Source organism: Colobus angolensis, unplaced genomic scaffold (assembly GCF_000951035.1).
Source record: "Colobus angolensis palliatus isolate OR3802 unplaced genomic scaffold, Cang.pa_1.0 Scaffold183, whole genome shotgun sequence".
Classification (NCBI taxonomy): Eukaryota; Metazoa; Chordata; class Mammalia; order Primates; family Cercopithecidae; genus Colobus; species Colobus angolensis.
This window is the reverse complement of record NW_012114966.1, coordinates 1,427,559-1,444,795: the sequence shown is the minus strand read 5'-3', so window position 1 is coordinate 1,444,795 and position 17,237 is coordinate 1,427,559. Positions and strand designations below refer to the sequence as shown.

Below are 17,237 nucleotides of genomic sequence, written 5' to 3'. Positions count from 1 at the left end.
CATCATCTCCTCTCCCTCCAGCCAACCTTAATGGGGCCCAGTGTGAGAAGTCATGGTCCCAGGGTCTGGGGTGTGTAAGGAGGTACTTGTGTCTCTTTCCTACCATGCATGTGGGGAGGGGTGCTCCGACTGGGGATGCTCGAGGCCTCACCCTTCCACTGGCTCTCTCTCCCTATCTCAGTATCAGGGTAATTACCATCGGTGACTAAGGCAGGATGCTCGTGAGAAGGAGGTGTTGGGTGAAGCACAGAGCAGAGAGCAGGGAGGGAAAGACGGTAAGAGGGAGGGCAGCCGGGCTCGGGCCCAGGGAGCGTCAGGTGGGTGAGGGTGTTCCATGGGCGGGAGCTGCTCTAAGCATGCCAGGCCTCTTACTGGCTCCTCCAGCTGGGGCAGACACTGCTGCTACACCCAGCTGTGGATGAGATTCAGGGATCTGAGTTTCTGGAATTGGGGTTCTGTGCTGGGACTGACTGCTCTTGTGGAGAATCGTGTGTCAATGGGAGAGGGTGAGTATGGGGCCAGCTCTGGGCAGCTCAGGGCCAGGCTTCTCTTCCCAGCTCATGGCCTCTGTTTTGCCTCTTCCCCTTGCAGCCCTCCTGATTCTGGGGCCTGCCAGGATGGGGCCGCTGAGGCACAGCCCAGGCCCTGGGGGGCAACGGCTACTGCTGCCCTCCATGCTGCTAGCACTGCTGCTCCTGCTGGCTCCATCCCCAGGCCACGCCACTCGGGTAGTGTACAAGGTGCCGGAGGAACAGCCACCCAACACCCTCATTGGGAGCCTCGCAGCCGACTATGGTTTTCCAGATGTGGGGCACCTGTACAAGCTAGAGGTGGGTGCCCCGTACCTTCGCGTGGATGGCAAGACAGGTGACATTTTCACCACCGAGACCTCCATCGACCGTGAGGGGCTCCGTGAATGCCAGAACCAGCTCCCTGGTGATCCCTGCATCCTGGAGTTTGAGGTGTCTATCACAGACCTCGTGCAGAATGGCAGCCCCCGGCTGCTGGAGGGCCAGATAGAAGTACAAGACATCAATGACAACACACCCAACTTCGCCTCACCAGTCATCACTCTGGCCATCCCTGAGAACACCAACATCGGCTCACTCTTCCCCATCCCGCTGGCTTCAGACCGTGATGCTGGTCCCAACGGTGTGGCATCCTATGAGCTGCAGGCTGGGCCTGAGGCCCAGGAGCTATTTGGGCTGCAGGTGGCAGAGGACCAGGAGGAGAAGCAACCACAGCTCATTGTGATGGGCAACCTGGACCGTGAGCGCTGGGACTCCTACGACCTCACCATTAAGGTGCAGGATGGCGGCAGCCCCCCACGCGCCAGCAGTGCCCTGCTGCGTGTCACCGTGCTCGACACCAATGACAACGCCCCCAAGTTTGAGCGGCCCTCCTATGAGGCCGAACTATCTGAGAATAGCCCCATAGGCCACTCGGTCATCCAGGTGAGAGGCCCCCTCCGTATAACTGTCAGGGTGATCCACCATTAGAAATGGGAGCCCACCCAACCAGGTGAGAGTTCCCTTCACTTAGGGGAAAAACTGCCAGAATACTGTAGTGAGACCCCTTCTCCCCAAACTCAGCCAGGGGAGTCTTTCCCACCCCACCCCACCCCAGCAGTGATATTACTTTCCTCTATTAGGCTACTTAAGTGACAGTGACGTAGCATATGAACAGTTTCCCCCCACCCCTAAGCAGACTCAAGCTGGGGAAACCTCTGAGAAGTGAAACTCCCGCCCTAGTCTAGTAGACCTTCTCTGCCAGCCAGGTGAGCGGAGTTGGAACAGAAGAATCACCGTTTATCCAGGTGGAATCTCTCCTGAGATGAGAGTATCTTCCCAACCGGGGACAGTTTCCCTTTAACCAAATGAGGTTTTCCTGAAGCTGAAGGAAATAGCCTCATTTTACCTCTTCCTGACAAAGTCAAATGATATCATTTTAGCCAGGTGTTCTAAAAACACATACTGGGGTGTCTATATACCTGCCTCCTCCCTTAGGCATGGGGTGCCCATAGGTGTGGGGTGCTTGGCACAGTGGGGTTAGTGGGGGTCAGTTTCCTCTGCTGAAGTTCTCAGCACCCCTCCATGGGAACTGCCCCAGGCGCTGGGCAGCCTGATGGAGCTGGGGCCTGGGAGGGTGCAAAGAAAGCGTCCCTGCAGACAGGTGGGTGTATCTCCCGCTGTCATCTCAGCTCTGGCCTCCTGCCAGCCCCAGCTCCTTTCTCCTTCCCCATGGGCTGAAGATGCCTCTCTCTCTGATGTGAGGGAGCTGAGGAGGCGCGGCCTGCCCTGGACACCGTTACCCATCCTGGAAAACCCTTAGTCCTAGGTCCTCAAGTCGAAGTGGGAGATGGGTGGGAGTTTCAGCCTTTTTTTGTTTTTTAAGAGCCTGGTAGACTGGGACCTGGAAAAGAGACTGAAAAAGAAAAGGTAGACAGACAGTCGGGGACGGCAAATAATAATAGCCTAGGTGCCAGGCACCGTTCTAAACACATGACGTGTATTGTATCATTTAATCCTTACAGTACAAGGTAAGCATTATCCCCATTTTGCAGATGAGAAACGGAGCCCGTACAGATTAGAATACTTGCCTGATATCCTGCAGCTAATGAGTTCAGAGTCCATCTTTGCCGCAGCCAAGAGTCTGGCTTCAGAGCCTAGGTGTGCAACAGCTTTACCACTTCCCAGTGAGGTGAAGCGGGAGAGTAGGGCAGAGAGTAAGCAGGGAGGTCAGCAGGGCTGAAAAAAGAGGATGGAAGAAAACAGGCTGTGGGAATGGGGCAGAATCAGAACTGAGCAAGGATAGAAAGGAGACAGAAGCCAAGAGTCACAGACAGGGACAAAGGGAGGTGAGACAAGAGGCAGATAAGAAGCCGGAAGACCAATCTAGAGGCAAGGGAGACTGGGGATCCTCATCATAAAGTTAGTGACAGGTAAACTGGGGTGAGGGGAGGAGAAACTGTTAAGGTTTGGCACCCAGAGATGTGAGCAGAGACCAGGGTACTTGGGGAACTGTTGTCTTCACTGTAGCAAAAGCCCAGACAGGGATAGCTGGAGTTCCCATTCCCAAGGAGGAGAGGACTGGCAGTGGCTGGAGGGCTCACTCGGTGCAGTGCCCACTACTGCATTAGCACTGATTTTTCAGAGGCAGGCGGGTAGGAGGGTAGAGGTTGGACAGACAAAAAGAAGTAAATGCTATTTAGGGAGCACTTTCCCTGTGTCAGGCATTTTTACCTATATTATCCCATTTGATACTTGCCGCAGTTCTGTGAAATAGGTTACATTATTATCCCCATTTCACATGTTCCTAGACTGAGGCTTAGGGAAGTTAAATAATTAGCCCAAGGTCATACAGTTACTTGGGAAGTGGTATAACTGGGATTTGAACCCAGGACTCTTCTGTTTTGTTACCCCAGAGACTCTACCAAGTTATGCTTATTCTTCCCTCACTCCCCACAGCCATCACATTCTGTCTGGCTGTGACCTAACTCCAGCCCTCATGTTTCTCCCTGCCCAGTAGTACCCCATGGCCATTCCCACCTGAGTCCTCTTGCCCCATTACCAACCATGTTTGTATAGAGTTGGGTCGAGTGCGCATCGGAGTTGGCGTGGGAGGGCGTGCCCGCTGACTGCAAAGGGACAGACAGTTCATTGTTTGATGCTGGGAGCCCAGCCCACTGCCAGCAGGCTCTGTGGCCTGCATCAGCCCCTCCCTCCTGGCTGCAGGCTCAGGCCGGATTCCTCGCATTGGTGCCTCGCCAGCCAGTGCCAGCCAGGAGGAGAAGTTGCTGCTGAAACAGGTTTCCCCGGTTTGACAGAGCGGTGGCTGGGGCCCGGCCTGGAGGGCTTCTCTGACCCACAACCCTACCTGACTTCTTTCAAAAGAAATATCCTAACCTGGGGCCTTCAGGTGGGCATGTGAGTCTTTACTCATGTGTGCAAACACATATACCTTCTCACACAAAAATCACATATAATCACACCTTCTGACACAGTCATACACATACAGACACATACAAAAATATCACACATAATCACACATTCTGCCACAATCATACACATACATATGTGCAGGCGTGCATGTAGTGCACATTCACATGGGCACACACACCACCTCTACTACTCACACCTCTCCATCTCTTCAGGAGGGTTCAGGCAGGGTTCATTGGTGAAATGGCTTCCCTAGTTCTATTGGATCCTCATCCTCTCCTGGTATTTTTGTGGACCCACACAGCAGTGACAAGTGAAGTTTAATTCTGCCATGTCCCATCTCCAATAGTTTCCTGTAGCACTGTTGAGGATTTGCAGGCTGCATCTGAGCTCTTTAGGAAAATAGGTTAGTAATGCCTGCCAGAGTGTCCGAATCGGGAAAAGGCAGTACACACATGGCTTCTGGAAAGGGAGCGATGTTAGATTGGCTGTGTCTGCCATGCTTGTTGGAAAGGACATTGGCAGCACATGTGCCCCTTTATTTGCTATCCCTGATCGAAACCATCTCTGTTCTCCTTGTTTTTCTCTCCTGTCCCATAGGTGAAGGCCAATGACTCAGACCAAGGTGCCAATGCAGAGATTGAATATACATTCCACCAGGCACCCGAAGTTGTGAGGCGTCTTCTTCGACTGGACAGGAACACTGGACTTATCACTGTTCAGGGCCCGGTGGATCGTGAGGACTTAAGCACCTTGCGCTTCTCAGTGCTTGCTAAGGACCGAGGCACTAACCCCAAGAGTGCCCGTGCCCAGGTGGTTGTGACCGTGAAGGACATGAATGACAACGCCCCCACCATTGAGATCCGGGGCATAGGGCTAGTGACTCATCAAGATGGGATGGCTAACATCTCAGAGGATGTGGCAGAGGAGACAGCTGTGGCCCTGGTGCAGGTATCTGACCGAGATGAGGGAGAGAATGCAGCTGTCACCTGTGTGGTGGCAGGTGATGTGCCCTTCCAGCTGCGCCAGGCCAGTGAGACAGGCAGTGACAGCAAGAAGAAGTATTTCTTGCAGACTACCACCCCGCTGGACTACGAGAAGGTCAAAGACTACACCATTGAGATTGTGGCTGTGGACTCCGGCAACCCCCCACTCTCCAGCACCAACTCCCTCAAGGTGCAGGTGGTGGACGTCAATGACAACGCACCTGTCTTCACTCAGAGTGTCACTGAGGTCGCCTTCCCGGAAAACAACAAACCTGGTGAAGTGATTGCTGAGGTCACTGCCAGTGATGCTGACTCTGGCTCTAATGCTGAGCTAGTTTACTCTCTGGAGCCTGAGCCGGCTGCTAAGGGCCTCTTCACCATCTCTCCCGAGACTGGAGAGATCCAGGTGAAGACATCCCTGGATCGGGAACAGCGGGACAGCTATGAGTTGAAGGTGGTGGCAGCTGACCGGGGCAGCCCTAGCCTCCAGGGCACAGCCACTGTCCTTGTCAATGTGCTGGACTGCAATGACAATGACCCCAAATTTATGCTGAGTGGCTATAACTTCTCAGTGATGGAGAACATGCCAGCACTGAGTCCAGTGGGCATGGTGACTGTCATTGATGGAGACAAGGGGGAGAATGCCCGGGTGCAGCTCTCAGTGGAGCAGGACAATGGTGACTTTGTTATCCAGAATGGCACAGGCACTATCCTCTCCAGCCTGAGCTTCGATCGAGAGCAACAAAGCACCTACACCTTCCAGCTGAAGGCAGTGGATGGTGGCGTCCCACCTCGCTCAGCTTATGTTGGTGTCACCATCAATGTGCTGGATGAGAATGACAACGCACCCTATATCACTGCCCCTTCTAACACCTCTCACCGGCTGCTGACCCCCCAGACACGTCTTGGTGAGACGGTCAGCCAGGTGGCAGCCGAGGACTTTGACTCTGGTGTCAATGCTGAGCTGATCTACAGCATCGCAGGTGGCAACCCTTATGGACTCTTCCAGATTGGGTCACATTCAGGTGCGATCACCCTGGAGAAGGAGATTGAGCGGCGCCACCATGGGCTACACCGCCTGGTGGTGAAGGTCAGTGACCGCGGCAAGCCCCCACGCTATGGCACAGCCTTGGTCCACCTTTATGTCAATGAGACTCTGGCCAACCGCACGCTGCTGGAGACCCTCCTGGGCCACAGCCTGGATACACCACTGGATATTGACATTGCCGGGGATCCAGAATACGAGCGCTCCAAGCAGCGTGGCAACATTCTCTTTGGTGTGGTGGCCGGTGTGGTGGCCGTGGCCTTGCTCATCGCCCTGGCAGTTCTTGTGCGCTACTGCCGGCAGCGGGAGGCCAAAAGTGGTTACCAGGCTGGTAAGAAGGAGACCAAGGACCTGTACGCCCCCAAGCCCAGTGGCAAGGCCTCCAAGGGAAACAAAAGCAAGGGCAAGAAGAGCAAGTCCCCAAAGCCCGTGAAGCCAGTGGAGGACGAGGATGAGGCCGGGCTGCAGAAGTCCCTCAAGTTCAACCTGATGAGCGATGCCCCTGGGGACAGTCCCCGCATCCACCTGCCCCTCAACTACCCACCAGGCAGCCCTGACCTGGGCCGCCACTACCGCTCTAACTCCCCACTGCCTTCCATCCAGCTGCAGCCCCAGTCACCCTCGGCCTCCAAGAAGCACCAGGTGGTACAGGACTTGCCACCTGCAAACACATTCGTGGGCACTGGGGACACCACGTCCACGGGCTCTGAGCAGTACTCCGACTACAGCTACCGCACCAACCCCCCCAAATACCCCAGCAAGCAGGTAGGCCAGCCCTTTCAGCTCAGCACACCCCAGCCCCTACCCCACCCCTACCACGGAGCCATTTGGACTGAGGTGTGGGAGTGATGGAGCAGGTTTACTGTGTCTGCCCGTATGGGGGCCAGCCTGAGCCAGCAGTGGGAGGTGGGGCCTTGGTAATAACACTGCTGCCTCACCCAGGCACAGGGATTAGGCTGAGTGAAGATTAAGGGAGGGTGTGCTCTGTGGTCTCCTCCCTGCCCTCTCCCCACTGGGGAGAGGCCTGTGATTTGCCCTGAACCAGCTGCTGGGCCTTGTGGGTTGGGGGTGATGGGCAGGTGAGCAGAAGTGGGGAGGGAAATGGGGAAGAAGTCTACTCCAAACCTAGGTCTCTATGTGAGACCAGCCCTAGGTGCTTCTCTAGGAGGGAAACAGGGAGACCCGGGGTCCCGTGGATAACTGAGTGGGGAGTCTGCCAGAGGAGGGGACCTCCCCATTGTGCCTTCTGTGTGTATTGTGCATTAACCTCTTCCTCACCACTAGGCTTCTGGGGCTGGGTCCCACATGCCCTTGACCCTGACAATAAAGTTCTCTATTTTTGGAGTTTTGGCTTCTTATTTTCTGGAACTGAGAGAAGAAGCGAGAGAGACTGGAAGCAGCCCTTTGTCCTCAGGTCCTACCTCATTTTCCCCTTCCCTTCTCTTTGCCTCTTGCCACATCCTAGACCTGCCCACTGTACCCCACACTATCTTAGCCTACCATCTTGCCATCCACCCCCATGTCCCTATCCACCTCTGGGAAAGTGGCCTTCCGATCAGCCTTCAAATGGAGGTGTCTGGCAGTGTATCCCCTTGCCCCATGTCTGTAGGGCTTTCTTCCTAAGAATGACCCAGAAAGGGTGGGTGGAGCTGTACCCAAGTCCTGCCCCATCTGAGGCTTGATTCTTCCAACCTGCTCAAACAGTTGCCTCTGACAGACCTCAGACTGGAGCACCTGGTAGGGAATAACATTCAGCCTTCCTTGGTGCCTTCCTTGGGTGAAGGCAGAGAACCTCTTGATTATACCAGCCACCTTCCCCCAGGGCAAGTCCTTCCCTCAAGTCCCTTCCCCAGCCTCTTCATCCCAACAACACTCAACACCCAGCAATTAGCTGGCTCTCCCCTGTGTCTCCCCACCATGATCACCAGCCTGGGCTGCAGGGAGCGGGGCCCAGGGGGAGGCAAGGGAATTCCTAAATTCTTTTCATTGACCTGCCCTGCACCCCTGCTCTTAGGGGGTTCCCTGCTCATGAGCAGCGGCTTCCTAGTTCTGCCTTCTGCCTGTGATGCTACCTCCATCCCCTCTTTCCACTCCTTGCTTTGGCCACCCTGGGTTGCTTGCTCTCACTCTCTCTCTCTCCGTCTCTCACTTCTTGCTCTCCTGGGTCTGCCCTGTCTCTGGTTGTGCCTGAGTTGGAGGAAGGCTAAATCATGGCTGAGGGGCCTCAGGCCCTAGGGGAGTCTCCGAGGCCACAGGCAACCTATCTCCATGGTGACTAAAGAGGCTTGAGACACTCCCAAGAGGACCAAGGCGCCAGCTCTCTCCTCTGATTCCATCCACAAACTCCCCCAATGTCCTGGGAGGGGCCCCAAAGTAAAAACTCCTGGGGTCCTTGGAGGAGTGGGGCCTGGGGAAGTAAGATCTAACCGTGTCGTGACCTCCAACAACTCCTGACGTCCCATTCTTTCTCTTCCTTTTCTGTCCTTGCTGGCATTCCTTCCGTCTTTCTCCTATTCCTTTAGCATCTTCATCTCTTTTTCTTTCCCATGGTCTGAGGGATTGTCTGTTACTCAGCTCTAATCCAACCTAACCCATCCATGGAGCCACATTGAATGTCTTCTCCCAACATTCAGATACAACCAAACCACACCACCTGTTGTCAGCATCAACACACATAGGCCAAGTTTCCACTGAGTACTCAGCATGGTACTAGACCCTGATGAAAAAAATGGCCATACTTGTACAAGACAGACAAGTGAACGATGAGGCAATTGAGAGCCTTAAGAGTCGAATGAGAAGTGCCCTACTAAAGCTTTTCCTAACTTATTCCATGAAACTACTTATACTGCTACTCACTTCCTTTTTTTTTTTTTTTTTTTGAGATGGAGTTTCACTCTTGTTGCCCAGGCTGGAGTGCAATGGCACAATCTCGGCTCACTGCAACCTCTGCTTCTCGGGTTCAAGCAATTCTCCTGCCTCAGCCTCCCAAGTAGCTGGGATTACAGGCATGTGCCACTACACCCAGCTAATTTTGTATTTTTAATAGAGACAGGGCTTCTCCATGTTGGTCAGGCTGGTCTTGAACTCCTGACCTCAGGCGATCCACCCACCCTGGCCTCCCAAAGTGCAGGGATTGCAGGTGTGAGCCACTGCGCCCAGCCCTCACTTCCATTTTTTTGAGTCCTTACTAGGTGTGAGGTACCATGCTAAGCACTTTGTGCGAATTAGTTCAATCAGTGCTCATAACTCTTTATGATATGGGTCATTTTAACATTCATTTTCAGAAGTGAAAACTAGTGATGCAGCTAGATTCAAACACAAAGCAGGCGGGTCTCCTATTATCTATTACGCTATAAAAAAGGGGTTCTGTGGGGAAGTAAGTTAGTTTTGGTAGTAAGAAATTCACGATCACATTAGCCTATTAAAGGCTCTGCAGAGTCCTCCAAAAAGGGGGGAAACCGCTAGACTTTTTTTTTCTTTTTTTTTTTTTTGAGGCAGGGTCTTGCTCTGTCACCCAGGCTGGAGTGCAGTGGTGCAATCTTGGCTCACTGCAACCTCTGCCTCCTGGACTCAAGCGATCCTCCTGTGTAGCTGGGACTACAGGCGTGCACTACCGCATCTGGCTAAGTTTTGTATTTTCTGCAGAGACAGGGTTTTGCCATGTTGCCTGGGCTGGTTTCAACTCCTGGGCTCAAGCGATCTGCCCACCTCAGCCTCCCAAAGTGCTGGGATGACAGGTGTGAGCTGCTGTGCCCAGCCCCAATTTTGTTTACCTCTTGAGTTTTCTGAATTTATTTGACCATATTGCCCCTCCCTTCCTTTGACAAGCACAGTGTGGGAAAACTTACACAAGACATGGAGATGGGCTTCTGGAAGGATAAAGTCAGCTTGTCAATGATGAGCAGGATTAGGGCAGGGTCCTAATCACAGGGTCTCCTCACAGGGTCACCGTGTGAGCAAACTCCTGTGGCAGGAGTGAACCAAGTTGGAGGGAGGGAAAGGGCAGAAAAAGGAATATTCTGGCAAGAGTGGAAGGCATAAGAGAAAGCTGAAAGAAGAGACTAGAAGAACTGTAGGTTGTAGAGGACATAGGTGCCTTACCAAAAGTTCTTCAGAAGGAAATAATCCCTGAAAGCTTATGAGTCTTTTAGATGAACTGAGTTTTAGAAAGTTCACTGGAATATATGGTGGGCTTAAAGGGCATAGAGATGAAGGTACAGGACTGAACCTCTAAGATTTGGACTATGATGGTGGCAGTGGGGGTGATGGATGGATGGATTTGGCCAAGGTTAGGGATAAAGGACCCACAGGATTCAAGGGATAACTGGATATGGGGTAGGGATGGGGAATGAAGGGAGAGCTACCAGGATTCCCAGGTAGACGTCAGCCTTCTGAGTCTGGGTGTTAGGATAGTGATGAGATCATTGACCATACAGAAGCTAATTGAAGAAGAATTTGGTTTCAGACATGTTGAATCTTAAGGGCCAGTAGCCAGAGCCAATTGGAAATAATCAGTAAGTGTCTAGAGCTTCAGGACTCAAAAGAGTTTGAGAGAGATTTTTTGATCTGGGCTTTTATAATTTGATAGTCATAAAATTAGAGGGAACATTAAGTGTTGGGTATAACTCAACCCTCCATTTTACAGAAAAGAATCATGGGAAAAGAGACCAAGCAACTTGCTTAGTAGGCAGGACTGAAGCCTTCAATTACCAGATATGGGTTCTGCAGGAAAGTGGGACTGCTGGCCAGTATCTTGAAAGAAAACTGGAAAGAGAAGCACCAACAACCATATTGCCCTGTGCCTCCCAGACCTCTCCTGGACCCTGTTCACCTCTACACCAGGTGGACTACACTTCTTTATGGCCTCCCGGCCCCAAGTGTCCATATCAGTTTTGGGGACCTTATCAGTCATCACCCAGACCCTTCAGTGTTTTAGATCAATACAAGGATTCCAAGAACGGTCGCTTATTCCTGAAGATGAGGTGGGAGCCATCTTCAGGAATGGGGATAGTGGGGAGGCAGTTCTGGGCTACCTTCCCCATAGCTCCAAAACTCCTGTCCTGACAGCCTCTTCCACCCTAGCTGCCTTGAATGGGGCTGTTAGGAGGGTAAGTCTACAAAGCCAGGGCCACCTCCCCTGGCCATCTTCATAACCTCCTATCCAGAGTTATAGAGTAAGACAAAGCACTGCCAAAGTCTTGGAGGATGGGAAGGAGCGTGGAGACTCATCAGCAGGGCCCTGGGCTTGGCTGTTTTCACCCCTGGCCTCCAGGGGCCCTGGGTCTGCGCCCTCCACAACTCCTAATTTCTGGTTGGCAGGAAAATCTGTGGCAGTCCCAAGTGGGTATTTGGGTGGCTGGCTGCTTGTGCCAAGTGCCAAGTTGAGGTTGCCAGGTTCCAGGGCTGATCGTTAACCTGTGGCAGGCATACAGGGCTGCTGGCTGGGAGCAGCCTGTAACGGTTCCACTCCCCTGACCCCCAGTCCCCAGTCCCCAGTCCCCAGTCCAAGCCTCAAAGTCTGGCTCCTCATGCCAGCAGCCCTCCCAGAAGCTACTTCCTATTTCTTGGAAGGAGTCACCCTTTGAGACCAGCTTTCCTAATCCCTAATGGGTGCCATGCCCTCCCCCCATATCCAGGCTCCTGGCAGAGCCCTACCCTCTCCAGTGAATATTCTATTTCCTGATTGGGAGGATTGGGTAGTTTCCATTGTTCTGCTTTGTCTCCTTCCCCCAGGTGCCCTGGTTTGTTATCAGGCTCCTCCCTCTTTTTTCCACTCCCAGGCCTCTCTGGAGGGGAGTGAAGTGGGGATGGGGGGCTGAGTGGGAGGGGCCACAGCAGGGAGTCTTCAGACTGCTGCAACATCACAAACCAGGGATGAGGAACAGAGGATAAGAAATGAAAGGTTGTCCCCTCATTTGGAAGGAGGCAGTGTCAAGAGCAGTGAGACAGGTGAGGAGCTGGAGTTTGGAGGGTGCTGTTTGGAAATGAGGGAACTAACTGTTCTGGTATTGGTGAGCTGTTTGGGAGTTAGGAGTCTGCTGCTTTTAGGAAGCTGTTCTAGAAATTGCAGGCTATGCTGGTGTTTAGAGGCTGACCTGGAATTAGGGGAGTCGGGTGGTATTATGCTACTCTGGTATTGGGCTCTACACTGTATTACAGGCCATCCTGGGATTAAAGGGAGGCTTTGCCAACATTGGGAAGCTGGGTTAGAACTAGAAGGGTTGTGCTATAACAAGTGGTTGCACTGGATGAGGGTTATTGGGGTGGCATAGGGGCTATAATAACACTGGGGCCTGCGCTGTATTGGGACTTCCAGTACGTGGACTTGGCTGTACTGGGAGCGGTCCTAGAACTCAGGAGCAGTCTTTCACGGAGGCCTGTGCTTTCGGGAGGAATGTGCTATGCTAGGGCCTGGGTCTCTGTCTCTGTTGGTTGCTGTTGAGGTCTGAGTAGGATGGTGCTTGGCTTGTACTAGGGCCTGGTATGGTGGTGGGCCCTGTGGGCAAGCTGGCTGGGCGATAGTGACAATCTCTCTCCCTGCAGTTACCTCACCGCCGCGTCACCTTCTCGGCCACCAGCCAGGCCCAGGAGCTGCAGGACCCATCCCAGCACAGTTACTATGACAGTGGCCTGGAGGAGTCTGAGACACCGTCCAGCAAGTCATCCTCAGGGCCTCGACTCGGTCCCCTGGCCCTGCCTGAGGATCACTATGAGCGCACCACCCCTGACGGCAGCATAGGAGAGATGGAGCACCCCGAGAATGGTGAGGCACAGCACCATGGTCAGGGCACCCCAGGAATGTGTGGAAGCCTGGGAATGGTGACAAGGCCTTAAACAAATCGTCTGTGTATTGAGTTCTTGTGTGCTCAGTCATCATCACCGTGCTGAGGGCTTTCAGGTATACATGCATTTAATCCCCAGAACCACTCTGTGATCTGAGAACTTTATGGCACCCACTTTACAATGGAGGAAACTGAGGCTTAGAGAGGTTAAATCACTTGCCCAAAGTCATACATCTAGAAAGTGACAGACCTGGGAGGGATTCAAACCCAGGTTTCTCTGACTCCAAAGCTGTTGCATTCAGCACCATGTTTACATGGCCACTTGGGAACAGGGACCCTGAGTGTGTTGACCAGAAAGCTCACATAATGGTGAGGAAACCTTGAGAAGGTGGGTGGTGGTCCTCTTAACGGTGGGAAGGCCTTGAGAATAGAGATTGGGCCCTGGATGCTACGTGGGGGGATCAGAGAACAGAGTGACAATCTGCTGGGGAGAGGAGTGGGAAAAGGTTTGGCACCTCTTTGAGGAAGAGCAGCAGGAGGTCTGGTGAGGAGAAAGGCCTGTCTGGGAGGGATTTGGAGGTTGATGGCAAAATGCAGATGTGAGCTGGAGCAGAGGTCGGCATGGGAATGGATGGTGAGGTGTGCCGTCAGAAAGTGTGTGTGCAGTGCGTGTGCATGTGTGCAGGCGTCCATGGCAGCCTGTGGAGGGGGCGAGTGAACGAGCTAACCCCTGAGATGGAAAGACTCTCTAACTTGGAGCTGTCCTCAGGTCTCACCCACTCCCTCAACTCAAAGCCTCCCCTCCCCACAAAAGATGGGAGGTTTCCCTCCCCTGCCTCAGGTATAGGGCCCTTGTCTAACCTCCCAGGCCCTAGGTCTCAGAGTGTCCTCCACCCCCACCCCGCCCCTCCATGCGCGATCTCATGCCCGTCTCGTCCTTTTTGTGCCCGCGCAGAGCCGGCTGGCCGGAGCAGGCCCTGAGGCAGAGTGCCAGGTATGTGGGAGCTGCTCTGGGGTCTGGGGTCTGTGGGACTCTGCCCAGCACCCAGCCTCGCCCACCCAGTGCCCATGTTCTGCTCTGAGCCATGTTGTGTCCCTCAACTCTGCTCTGAGCTGTAGAGCCTTGGCACTTTGAGGGTTAACAACAGAGCTGTCCCCTCCTCACCTGGCACTGGCAGGAGGCCAAGCCAGAGTGGGTGGTGCCAGGGGAGCCCCTGTCCCAGGCAGTGCTGCTCAGCCATGTCCCTGGGGGGTGGGGGGTCACTGCCTGGTGCTGTCCCTGAGCAAGGGCAGGACAGGGACAGCTGTGACAGGAAGTGCTCATGGCCCAGCCGTTCCCATGGAGATCCCCGCTGCCCAGCAACTACACCGGCTACTGCTAATGTCAGGCAGCCAACTCCTGTTCCCGTGGGTGTTCTGGGCAGGGAGCCGGGGCAAGGCCAGGGGTGGTGGCTGGTTTAGGGGCCAAAGTGAGGTGGGGAGGGGCTGCATGAGCGTGCTTGTGGATGTGAGTGTGTGCTTCTATGTGAATACCCCACATAGAAGCTTGTCCCTTCCCCCTGGGTTTAAAGCAGGGCCTCGCTGGAGGAGGGTGGGTTCAGGACCACCAGGAGCATGTGAGGCTTGAGGGGGTTCTGAAGGAAGTGATGTGCCCAATTTCATCTGAGGATAGAGGTGCCCAGTATAGTAGATTTGTGCATCCATGCCTATCTGTGTGTGTGAGAGAGGGAAAGAGAGAGAGAGAGATTGATTGTGTCTGTCAATTCAATGAGGATGGGGGTTTCCTCAACCCCACCTGAGGATAGATTTGCACGTTTAAGCCTGTCTGGAGATCGATGGGGCAGTGTGTTTGTGCACCTGTCTGAGGGCAGATTTGGTGGGTGTGTAAGAAGAGCACTGTGGGATAGGTGATGCTGGAAGGAATCTGTCTATTTAGAGCTCTGTCGCTCACGCCTGTAATTCCAGCACTCTGGGAGGCTGAGGCAGGTGGACTGCTTGAATTCAGGAATTCAAGACCAGCCTGGGCAACATGACTAAACCCCATCTCTAGAAAAAATACAAAAAATTATCCAGGCATGGTAGTGCATGCCTATAGTCCCAGCTCCTCAGGAGTGTGAGGTGGGAGGATCGCCTGAGCCTGGGAAATTGAGGCTGCAGTGAGCCAAAATCACACCACTGCACTCCAGCCTGGGTGACAGTAGTGAGACCCTGTCTTGAAGGAAAGAAAGGATAAGGCCGGGTGCGGTGGCTCGTGCTTGTAATCCCAACACTTTGGGAGGTCAAGGCAGGTGGATCACCTGAGGTCAGGAGTTCAAGACCAGCCTGGTCAACCTGGTGAAATCCCATCTCTACTAAAAATCCAAAAATTAACCAGATACATGGTAGTGGGCGCCTGTAATCCCAGCTACTCAGGAGGCCAAGGCAGAAGAATTGCTTGAACCCAGGAGGTGGAGGTTGCAGTAAGCTGAGATCGCGCCATTGCACTCCAGCCTGGGTGATGAGAGCAAGACTCCATCTCAAAACAAAGAAAAAGAAAAAAGATAGATTGGTGTGTGTGTGCGTGTGCATGTGCGTGTGTACAATAGGCCAGTAGGTCGATGGTGGGAGGGCATGTGTCCATTCGAGGGTGTGTGTGCCTGTGAGTTCAGTGGTCAGGAAGGGGCGCATACTCCTGTCTTGAGGCAGGGTGTAGATGCCAGTCGGAGGCCATGAAGCAGAGCTTTGCAGAGGCTGTATGTCTGACAATTGTTCTTCCCCGCTTGCTCCTACAGACCTTCGCCCTTTGCCTGATGTCGCCATGACAGGCACATGTACCCGGGAGTGCAGTGAGTTTGGCCACTCTGACACATGCTGGATGCCTGGCCAGTCATCTCCCAGCCGCCGGACCAAGAGCAGCGCCCTCAAACTCTCCACCTTCGTGCCTTACCAGGACCGAGGAGGGCAGGAGCCTGCGGGTGCCGGCAGCCCCAGCCCCCCGGAAGACCGGAACACCAAAACGGCCCCCGTGCGCCTCCTGCCCTCCTACAGTGCCTTCTCCCACAGTAGCCATGATTCCTGCAAGGACTCGGCCACCTTGGAGGAAATCCCCCTGACCCAGACTTCGGACTTCCCACCCGCAGCCACACCGGCATCTGCCCAGACGGCCAAGCGCGAGATCTACCTGTGAGCCCCCTTCTGGCCGGCCGGCCCCCCTCCCCCAGCCGCCGGCCAGCTCCCAAATGGGCCCATTCCAGGGCCTCACTCTTGACCCCTTCAGCGTGGACTTCCTGGCCAGGGCCCCAAGTGGGCGTATCACTGGCCTCATGACCACGCTGGCCCTTCTCCCATGCAGGGTCCAGGTCCTCTCCCCTCCTTTCCATCTCCTAGCCCCCAGGGGCCCCTTCCCCTTTATGGGGCTTCCCCAGCTGATGCCCAAGAGGGCTCCTCTACAATGACTGGGCTCCTTTCCTTGACTTCCAGGGAGCACCCCCTCGATTTGGGCAGATGGTGGAGTCAAGGGTGGGCAGCACACTTCTAACTCATTGTTACCTTCATGGCCGACCAGGGCGGGGATAGCACGCCCAATTTTAGCCCTGAAGCAGGGCTGAACTGGGGAGCCCCTTTCCCTGGAAGCTCCTAGAGGAAACTCTTGACCGCCAGGGGCTCCCTGAAGGGCTTTTGTTACCAAAGGTGGGGTAGGGACGGGGGTGGGAGTGGAGCGGAGGCCTCGTCTTCCCGTGCTGCTCCTGGGCTGGCCCACCTGCCTGCCACATGCCCACGCCTAGTCCCATCTGGGCCCCCCTTCCCTGCTGGTCATGCAGTGTCTGTATATAAGGACCTTGGAATGACGTCCCCATTTCTGCCTGATTTGCAACTTTTCTTGTTGATGTTGTGTTGTCTTGGGGGACCCCTCTGGGGGGGGGAACCTGCCCTGTGCCCCCTCCTCCCTGCCGCAGTGCCCCCCAACCCAGGCCTCTATTGTTCCATGTTGTAAATACCCCTGGGGCCATGGTGGGATGGGGGTGCAGGCCAGGGAAACAACGGGTGGGTGGGGGTGGGGACGGGGGGAACATTTGCCTATCAGCAGAGCTGGGCTTTTATTTAATTTTTTTTAAAAATACAAATCTCTATTTTTTTGGAACTGTTGCGCTGTGCCCTGGGGGGGCATCCCCGCTCAGGCTGGCCTCCCACATCCAGATGAGCATCACAGAGGGGCCCTGAGGCTGTGGGGGGCAGCTGGACAGGGGTGGGATGACTGTGCCTCTGGCCTGGTTGGGTGAGTTGGGAGCAGGAAGGTTTGCTCAGGGGGTGGCTGGGTGCTGCTCCTGATATAGGGGGCCTGCATTCTGCCCCCTCCCTGCCCTCCCAACCCCCAGCCCCTGCCATGACTGACCCGTCAGCCTGTAAAACCACCATTGCCTTGATCTCAGGGGGTGGGAGGGCTGCCTCAGGGCACCCTGGGCTCCAGGCCCCCTTCTTCCAGTTGGGCTTCCCTTTGCCAGGGTCA

At 54.4% G+C, this 17,237-nt stretch overlaps 1 protein-coding gene across 3 annotated transcripts; it reads left to right on the top strand.

Annotated features, from left to right (window-relative positions):
• The first annotated feature begins 401 nt into the window (after positions 1–401).
• PCDH1 (protocadherin 1) lies at positions 402–16,850 on the top strand. 3 transcript variants are annotated; one of them, XM_011939716.1, is made up of 5 exons: positions 402–506; positions 592–1,454; positions 4,539–6,734; positions 12,513–12,732; positions 15,523–16,850. In XM_011939716.1, the coding sequence occupies exons 1-5, from the start codon at positions 419–421 to the stop codon at positions 15,915–15,917; spliced, it is 3,762 nt and encodes a 1,253-aa protein (XP_011795106.1). In that variant the 5' UTR covers positions 402–418; the 3' UTR covers positions 15,918–16,850. The 3 variants fall into 3 exon arrangements, with proteins under 3 accessions (XP_011795106.1, XP_011795108.1, XP_011795107.1); XM_011939718.1 differs by lacking the exons at positions 402–506; positions 12,513–12,732; positions 15,523–16,850 and having other exon boundaries at positions 1,448–1,521; positions 4,539–7,313; XM_011939717.1 differs by lacking the exons at positions 402–506; positions 592–1,454; positions 12,513–12,732; positions 15,523–16,850 and adding an exon at positions 3,796–3,926 and having other exon boundaries at positions 4,539–7,313.
• The last annotated feature ends 387 nt before the right edge of the window (positions 16,851–17,237 follow it).

Excerpts from the sequence above, each read along its gene's own strand:
- PCDH1 (XM_011939716.1), top strand. The coding sequence starts at position 419 with ATGAGATTCAGGGATCTGAGTTTCTGGAATTGGGGTTCTGTGCTGGGA. Across the intron at positions 507-591 it reads TCGTGTGTCAATGGGAGAGG|CCCTCCTGATTCTGGGGCCT; the intron begins GTGAGTATGGGG and ends TTCCCCTTGCAG. Across the intron at positions 12,733-15,522 it reads GATGGAGCACCCCGAGAATG|ACCTTCGCCCTTTGCCTGAT; the intron begins GTGAGGCACAGC and ends TTGCTCCTACAG.